This window comes from Miniopterus natalensis, chromosome 17 (assembly GCF_054644295.1).
Source record: "Miniopterus natalensis isolate mMinNat1 chromosome 17, mMinNat1.hap1, whole genome shotgun sequence".
NCBI classification, from domain to species: domain Eukaryota; kingdom Metazoa; phylum Chordata; class Mammalia; order Chiroptera; family Miniopteridae; genus Miniopterus; species Miniopterus natalensis.
The window spans coordinates 41,214,614-41,223,888 of NC_142097.1; the positions used below are offsets into that span (position 1 = coordinate 41,214,614).

A 9,275-nucleotide genomic window follows, 5' to 3' on the forward strand; every position below is an offset into this window, starting at 1 on the left:
CCAAGAACGGACCAGTCAACTTCTTAGGGATCAAAGTATATTTCTTTTGCAGCCACAGTCATCCCCCACAAGTGCGTCACCAAAGCTGACAAGATAAACTATGATGGCTTAACCCAAACTCCTCCCCACTGTTGGAAAAACAATCCCAACGTCCCGCACACTGGTGAGAATGGGCTGGTAGCTCCACGTTGATGTGGAAGATAACATGCTTCTCAGATGAAGAGCGTGTCTGAGAGGGGAAACCAGGAACACGGACAGCTGGTGAGAGTTTAGCCTCTGACTGAGGAGCTGGTCTTCCTTTTTTCCCTGCAGATGTCCCAGTGGATCCTTGGCCTCCAGGACCCATTAAGGTGAGAATAAGATCTTTGGCCGGTTGGAACTAGCCTAAAACCGCAAGGCAGCCATGGAGACGGCGTATGAGCTACTCAATTGCAGCCAACCATTGCTTTCCGCTCCATTCGAACTCAACGGCTCAGTGGCAGTGGCCAACATCTCAAACCAGACAGAGCCATACTATGACCTGACCAGCAATGTGGTCCTCACGTTCATCTATTTTGTGGTCTGCATCATTGGGTTGTGCGGCAACACGCTTGTCATTTATGTCATCCTCCGCTATGCCAAGATGAAGACCATCACCAACATTTACATCCTCAACCTGGCCATTGCAGACGAGCTCTTCATGCTGGGTCTGCCCTTCTTGGCCATGCAGGTGGCTCTGGTCCACTGGCCCTTTGGCAAGGCCATTTGCCGGGTGGTCATGACTGTGGATGGCATTAATCAGTTTACCAGCATTTTCTGCTTGACAGTCATGAGCATTGACAGATACCTGGCTGTGGTCCACCCCATCAAGTCGGCCAAGTGGAGGAGACCCTGGACAGCCAAGATGATCAACGTGGCTGTGTGGGGAGTCTCTCTGCTGGTCATCTTGCCTATCATGATCTATGCGGGGCTTCGCAGCAACCAGTGGGGCAGAAGCAGCTGCACCATTAACTGGCCGGGTGAATCTGGGGCATGGTACACAGGCTTCATCATCTACGCCTTCATCTTGGGGTTCCTGGTGCCCCTCACCATCATTTGTCTCTGCTACCTGTTCATTATCATCAAGGTGAAGTCCTCTGGAATCCGAGTGGGTTCCTCCAAGAGGAAAAAGTCAGAGAAGAAGGTCACCCGGATGGTGTCCATAGTGGTGGCCGTCTTCATTTTCTGCTGGCTCCCTTTCTACATATTCAATGTCTCCTCGGTCTCTGTGGCCATCAATCCCACTCCAGCCCTCAAAGGCATGTTCGACTTTGTTGTGATCCTCACCTACGCTAACAGCTGTGCCAATCCCATCCTGTATGCCTTTCTGTCCGACAACTTCAAGAAGAGCTTCCAGAATGTCCTCTGCTTGGTCAAGGTGAGCGGCACAGATGATGGGGAACGGAGTGACAGTAAGCAGGACAAATCCCGACTGAACGAGACCACAGAGACCCAGAGAACCCTCCTCAATGGAGACCTCCAGACCAGTATCTGAACTGCCTGAAATATATCGCCAAGCTCTGCCAACTGGCAATGTGCCCCTTACCCCCATCCACTTCCTTTCTCCCCCCCACCCCCCACCCATCACACCTGGCTTCTAGAATAGGGAATTGTCCAGCATGAGTCCAGTTCAGAGAACAGTGTATGAGTCAGCTTGCCTGAGTGAATGATTTGTATTAAATTGATCAACTCCCTCTTAAAGTGAGCATTTCAAGGCAGGCAGACAATTTAAAGTCTGGAAAAGAGGTGATCACGCTTTTGAAATGCTGACGCTCAACCAAGATAGCAAACTGTATCTGTGTTTGTGTGTTTGACCCAATATATAATCTGGTGTTCTTACATTTATACTTGTATATTCCTATCTGGCCCCTGTACAGTCATGACCCACATTTCCTGTGTTCAAAGACACAAGTACCGAGTTTACGTGTGGACAGTGCAGGTGGACACTTACGACGACACGGAACCCGCAGCCACGGACTGTCCATGGAGCCGACAGAGTTTAAGCTTCAGAGATCTATCTCGCTGGCTTGGGCGGTGCGGTCACACGGCCACGTGTTTTTGTAAAAAGCTATAAAAGGAAGATATTTTTCTATTCTTGTTCTTAAATTGTATAAGCCTCAGCCTCACACACCTACGCTGCCCGTGGGCATTTGCTTCATCCATTTCAGACGCTATATCCAGGTAAGAAGGGGCAGGGAGAAGGTAGCTGAGGACCCAGAACATAAGTTCATGTGTTTCTTCCTCTTAGATAGAATCAAAGAATTATTCACTGACCTCAAAGGACCTAACGCTTATGGTCATCAATCACTGCATTTATAGACAAGACCTGCTTTGTTAAAAGACTGTGAAGTTTTTTCTTGTCAAATTGCTTAAATTCTTCTTAGGGAGCCAAGGAAAAGGAGGGGTGGGGATCACTAACATGAAAGGCAAAAAATAGACCGTAATTCTTATGGGGAAAGAATTTCATTCTCTCCACCATGAAAAGAAATAAGAACGAAGCAAAACTACATCTTTATAAGAAACCATGAAATTGTGGGTTTTGTTTTGTTTTTTTTATGCCAGACGTGGCTTACTAATAAAAGGAGATGGAAATGTAATTCAACTCCTCAGAGGAGCTTTTTTAAAGGACTCGATACAAAGCTGGGCGCTAAGAAAATCCCAGCGCATACTAAGGACCCGAGGACACCCACGGGCCCATAAACGGGCAGTGCTGCAGGGTGTGCAGGTGTGAGGGCCCGAGGGAGCCCCCTCCTCACAGGTATGGCTGTCACCTTCCTCACCTACCGTGCACACATTAGGCGCCTGACCTTCAATGTCACAGGCTCAGGTATTCCTCACACACCATCACAGACAGGCACCTCGCACCATCAGTGGCTTTGTCCCTGACATTGTAGCTGGGCTCCTGTACCTGTGATAAGAGCTGAAACAATGCCCATTTCAGGGGCTGGTCCCAATTTCCAGGGGATGAAGGAATACACACTCGGGTGTTTGTCAGGGTGCCATCACCCCTGGGTTTAGAGGAAAACCTCCCTCCTGGTGTCACACATGCAGACTGCACCCTATTTAAAAAACGAGCTCTCCCTTTCTCTGCGAGGGCTGTGCAACCGAGGGAATGTCGGAGAGCTCCTCCACCTGTGACTGTCGCTGTTCATGCGCTGCCTTGATTCCAGCTGTCCCTATTACTCATGCCACCTCATTCCCCAGAGTACTTACTGTGGCCTAGAAAAACATGTTCCGTAAGATTTATGATAGATAAACCCATGTAAAAATAAAAAGAGATCATTATGAGATGAGACTATAGGGAAAGTTGCTACGCAGATTTCCACGCAGTAAAATCCCACACCGTTACTCAAGCGAAGGCGGCGACAAGTTCAGCTCGGCTTTTCCTAGCAGCCCGATTAGTGGAGAGTGACCTCCTCCCTCCTCCCCCCTCCTCCTTCTTCCTCTCTCTCTCCGCCTTCTCCCCCCTCCTCCCTCCTCCCTTTTCTTCTTTATAAAAACAAGCAAAGGAAGAAAACACAGTGTCCTTTCAGCACCCAGTGTCCTTTTCCCTGTGACTTCTTAGGTTGCCCCAAGCTATGGCGTGAACCCCACCAAGGTTTCAGCCCCATGTCCGATATTCCTGAACTCCCTGCGGTACTGAACACAAGCCAGCATCATTCCACACGGGCCACAATGTCCCATCCCCGCTCCCGATGCCTTTCCCACTAAACCCACTCGGCTTAATCAGCTCCTATGGGCAGCTTGCGCAACCCGAGTGATCCGGGTCCCTAACGTCAATGGGGTGCATTGCTTTTTATTTTCTCCCAGCTTCCAGCAGCTTCATCTTCATAATTAAATGCCGAGTGAAGGCTAAGATTAATTTTTGAAGTTAACACTATGTTCACATTTCATTTATAATGTGGTTTCCTCTTTGGGATAAAAGAAAACAACCGGGGAGCAACTCATCCTTGGCAGAGAGATCTCAGGCGGTGGGGAACACCGCTTCACCCTGGGCAATTCTGATGGGTGGTTAGCCTCAGTGGCAGAGGCCGCGTCTTCAGCCTTAGGGACCGTCCCGCCCTCCAGCACTCCCCACATGCGGGGCACGCGTCTCATCTCGAGGCTCTGGGTGCTGCTCTGGACCCTGCCTTCCTTGGGGGCAGTTTGATTGCAGGACTGCGTGTTATGGGATTAACCCATCTGCCTTGAGATTCTCTCTACCCATTCTTGCTCTCTTGGAATCGCTTTCCTAAGTAAAAATCAGCGTTTCTTCGAAGACCCTGGAAAGTCTCATGTTATAATAACGGTAAAGTTGGGTTTAACGCATTTCATTTGAAATCTTTGCTTGTTTCTATGGAGCAGCAGCAGCCATGGGAGGGGGAGAGGGAGGGGCAGGGGGAGGGACAGGGGGAGGGGAAAGAGTTTTTTGTGTAACAGCTTCCCCTCCAGTCTCACCCTATAATTGGCTTCTTTTCCTTTTTGCATGGGCTTATGTGTCTATCACAAATGCTCTGCAGAGAAAACGTGGGCTGGTGGACGGGCCGCCCAGGGCCAGCCGCAGCTTTCGGCAGCAGCCGCCCTAGATCGGAGCGCCGTGCGGGAAAGTGGACGGTCTGGCTGGTGAGAGATGGGAAGTAAATGGCTGTCCGGACACATGTCCCCAGTCAGCTCCACATGTGCCTGTTCAATCGAGACAGTCGAGTTACAATGGAAGGCAGAAATGACCTTGGCCTGGGGAAGAAAGATGGCCAGAGAATCATTGGTTTCCGTATGCGACGGGAACGGTCCGATAGCGCGTCAGAAGCGCATCATCACAGGAATCCCAGTAGATGGCCAGCCAAGCATCTGAGCTTGTAACGACTTACCCTCAGTCCCTTGTCTAATCCATGTTTTGCCAGAATTTCCTATCAAATGTTCTATTAGAGGAAACTTTTACCTAAGTGGCTGTTGGGCTTCTGATAAGTAAATTTCTGAAAACACTCTCATGGGCAGAGTCTCTGTTTTTTTCCTCGCAGCTCATCTAGAAAGTAGGCACCGGGGACCGTATTCTACTCACGGCTGAGAGCTTCGGTAGCTCTGTTACCTGAGTCTGCAGACCATTAGGGTTGAGAATGATAGATGGAGGACAGGCTTCCACGCCTCCCACCTCCACCGCCACTTTCAAGGGCTGCCCACCCTTTCCTTCAACACAGCAGTGACCAAATCCAGGATCACACAGTCCTGCTTTAGACACGTGGCCTGTGACTAAAACCAGAGCAAAGTATTAACCAAGACTTACCAGGGCTGAAATACAGCATCACTGATTTTCCCAAGATTAAAAGTGAGTATAGCCTCATAAAACAAAACCCTGTGGCTTCACCACAAGCTCGGTGATGTCGGCCTCCTGGTGCACAAAGACTTTGAACATGAGACTCAGCTTCAGGTGGGAGGAGAGGGAGGCTATACGGAGAAGGGGAGAGGCTCAATTTTTTTCATCTCTCTTCTTTCTCGGCATTATTAAAGGGCCAGATCAGGGGGAGAAGACCTCGATGCCAGGATGTTGGTGTCGGGTTGGGAGGGGTGGCTTACTTCCAATCCTGATCCTATTAAGAGGACTAGAAGCAGAAAGGAACACAGTGCTGAGAGATCAGGTTGCCCTGTCCTTTGAGCAAAGTCTATTGAGGAGCCTGATGCAAGGCCCACTTGGAAGAAATAGCTTCCCACCGCCCAGCAGCTCCAGTTACTCAGTGCCTGGGGTGTCCAGTGTCTTGAGCAGTAGAGGTCTTGGCAGCGCTGGTCTCTGAGCAGAGAGGCATGCTGTGGACCACTGAGTAAGACTGGATTAGCCCTGAAGCAGAAGGGGATGTGGTTGTCCCAGGTCCTTACAAAGAAGAGATCTCAGAATCAAACCAGCGACCTCTTAGTATGTGAGATGACGCTCAATCCACTGGGCCATACAGGCCAGGCTCTCTTTAACAATACCCTTGATCTTTCAAAACAGGTTCTCTCGTATTTACAGTTAAAATTTAAAATTTTCAAAAATGCCTTCTCTTTGTGAGAATTCCACAATGCCTACCTTTAAACAATGGAAAGTGACTCTTGGTTTTCATAAAATCAGGCTGGGAACCAATGGTGAAGGAAACGGTCAGGAGAGGCCTGTCATCTTGCGGTGGGCGACCCAGAGCCAGGTGCCATTGTTTGCCCCGTCTCTTCCTCCTGCGGGCCACTGCCCGGCCTCGGCCAGGAGTTTCATACACAGCTCCCAGCGAGAGGCTCCTGGTTAGAACGGGCCGCGCATGAAGACTGGCTTGCGTCCGTTTGCAGGAGGAAATCGGCCGCCCAGCCACACAAAGCAGCACCACGGGCCCAGCTCGCCTTTTACAGTGAACAAAGGAGACAGCGGACACTTCGACTCCCCTGAAGCCTCTTCTTCGACTCCCCAGGAAGTCTCCACTCGAGTTTCCAGGAGACTGAGAGCCGTCTCAGTAGGAGAGGGCAGAGCGTGCAGCGCATGCAGTTGACTGGAGCGTTCAGAGATGGTTTCACATGTACGGTGCATTTTTGCTAGAGAGTACTTACCCGTGGCTTCATAATCTCCCCATCACTCTCGGGCTGTCACTCACCAATAAACAACAGCGGGTTTTTACAAACAGTGCATCAATCATTATCAAAGGGGACTAAAAACTCCGCACACTCACACACATGTACACGTACACACACACACACACACACAGTCTCTCGTGGCATTTCACCCGTCCCCGTGCCCACACCCCTGACCCTTCCTGAAGGTCGTGGTGATCACGACATGGGAGCCTTTGGGCTCCTCTCCGCCTCTGAAGGCTCCTCGGAGCTCTGTGGGCGCCAGGGAACCAGGGACATCCACAGGCCTTCAGCAGCCCCAACGCAAAAAGTGTCAATTACGAGATGTGATTGATGGTTTTAATATGTCGAGAATCCGTGTGCACTTAAGCTTGATGTTCTTATTCTCACGGTATTGTCAATGTGGTTACTCTTGACACATGTCATGCCTGCGTGTCCAGTGTATAGAAAACGACAGCTAGAACTGCTTTCCGTTCAGATGAGCTGCGACTGCCTTCGTGTCTGTGTGTTTCTCTGTCGAGTAAGTGCACCTCTGTCTTTGCTGTTATAATTGAGTGCAAAAATACTTGGACTCAAAAAGCAAACATTACTTTTCGGTGACGTGTTTGTTTTTGGCAAGTGCCGTTTTATAAACCACCTTCAAGTGAAGCTGTACACTCGATGGAAGGGACTCGGGCTGCAGTCTGTTCATTAGTCAGCTACCTGTGTCCCCATCCGCCTCTGGAAAAGACGCCACGTGTTGGGGAAAACGGGCCAGAGTCCAAGGTGATGTGACCCCTGGAAACTTGAGAATTTTATAACTTGTTATAAAACTCTAGGCCCTACAAAATGTCTTCTAGATGTCTTCATTGGTTGATTGGTTTGGTAGCAAGAGGGAAAAATAAGCTTAAAAATCGGCAGCCACTGGCAAGTTCCGTTTAGTCCACGGGCTGATTTTGAATGGCGCTGCCTGCCTTCTTCCCTGTTTCGTAACCTAGTTCAAGTAGCATGGCTAAGTCACTGTAAAGCAGATGACGAACAGGGGCTCTGAAAATGCCACAGACAGGTGAGGTCTGGCTGACAGCAGGACCGGTCAGAGAAAAACATCGAGTTTTACAATCAGGTCAAAGAAAACGACTCCTGTCATCTTCTTGTCTACCTTTCACTCAGAAGCAAAACATAACAGAAATGCCCAGCTGCTTAAAACGGAACCTTAACTACAAATTTGATAGCTGAAATCTGAAAATTGGTGTGTGTTTTGAGTGCTCACAATGTACCTGTCTGGGGCATTCTACATGTGCATCCTCTCGTTTTAATTCCCACAGGAGCTCGATGAAGCAGGTACTGCTGTGACCCCCATCTACAGGTGAGGAAACTGAGGCAGGCAGAGCATACTTGCATCTCTTGCTCAGAATCCGCACCTTTGCCACACAGCACTTCTACCTGTGGGATGTGGGACCTCAAGCCAGTGCCTGACAGCTCTGAGTCCATGCCTCCTTCTCTGCAAAGCAGGCATGACCCCGTGGGCCCCACAGACCTCATGCAATTGTGTCAAGATTGGAGAAAAGAAAATATCCAATAACTGATCACACTGTCAGACGTATAGAGGTGTCCAATAAATGTTAGGTTCCCCTTACCTTTTTTTTTTTAATGTTTTTATTGATTTTTAGAGATAGAGGAAGGGAGGGGGATAGAGAGATAGAAACATCAATGATGAGAGAAACATCATCGATCAGCTGCCTCCTGCACGCCCCCTACTGGGTGGGATCAAGCCCACAATGGAGGCATGTGCTCTGACCAGGAATCAAACCGGCGACCTCTTGGTTCCTGGGCTGATGCTCAACCACTGAGCCACACCAGCTGGGCTCCCTTCAGTCTCAATCACAGCAAAAGAAGATCAGAAACTTTTTGGTTGTTAAGCAACTGACTATTTTCCAAATTGGCTAATAATAAACCATGGCTCCCAATCCTGCCATAGTGGCAAGTGTAGCTGGCACTATCAAAACCGACCTCACGATGCCAGAGGAAAGCAGGTCCCGCACAGAAGAGCAAATGCAGCATGCCTGCCCGAGAAGGTGCTACCGGCTCTGTCTACACGGAGCGTTCCTCCCTGGCTAGAGCACTGTCCTTCTCGGCAAAGCCTTGCTACACTTTGCTCTCCACCAGAAGGGGCCGGGATATAACTTCTCCCCACCCTACACGGAGCCTTGTCTTGCCAAAGCATTCTAGAAACTTAGCTCAGTACAGATTGCTGAGCTCTTTGTTCTTCCTCCAGTGTGAGACGGTGGTTGGCCTGGGTCCTGGTGCTAAGCAGAGGGAGAAGGTCAGGCCGTTATCCCGGGCCTGTAACCATCTGTGTCGCTCTCGGCCCGCTGGAAACAGATGGCACGCTCCAAGGGGCTCAGCGGGCACGAATGTGACGAGGGCGCTGCGGACAGACGTGTGGGGAGGCGGAAGGGAACAGCAGAGCAAGGACATGCCGGGGACTAGGTAAAGGCGGGCGCCTTGCCCAGCCCTAGAGCCCAGAGGCCAGGGAGCGGGCGATGTTGCGAGAGCCCAGTGAGAGCCGAAGCCATGGGGAATGCGAGGCTCAACGGGAGACGGAGCCATAGAGTCATCCGGCCAGATTTAAGGCGAAAAGGAGAAAACTTGACATCGAGAGTCACCACACACTCAACCCTAAACCAAAACAAAATGATGGCGGCAAAACTAGGAGG

The 9,275-nt window shown here is 50.1% G+C and overlaps 1 protein-coding gene across 1 annotated transcript; it reads left to right on the forward strand.

Annotated features, from left to right (window-relative positions):
- The first annotated feature begins 305 nt into the window (after positions 1–305).
- On the forward strand, positions 306–1,565 carry SSTR2 (somatostatin receptor 2). Its single transcript, XM_016201470.2, has one exon. The coding sequence runs from the start codon at positions 404–406 to the stop codon at positions 1,511–1,513; it is 1,110 nt and encodes a 369-aa protein (XP_016056956.1). The 5' UTR covers positions 306–403; the 3' UTR covers positions 1,514–1,565.
- Positions 1,566–9,275: the final 7,710 nt, after the last annotated feature.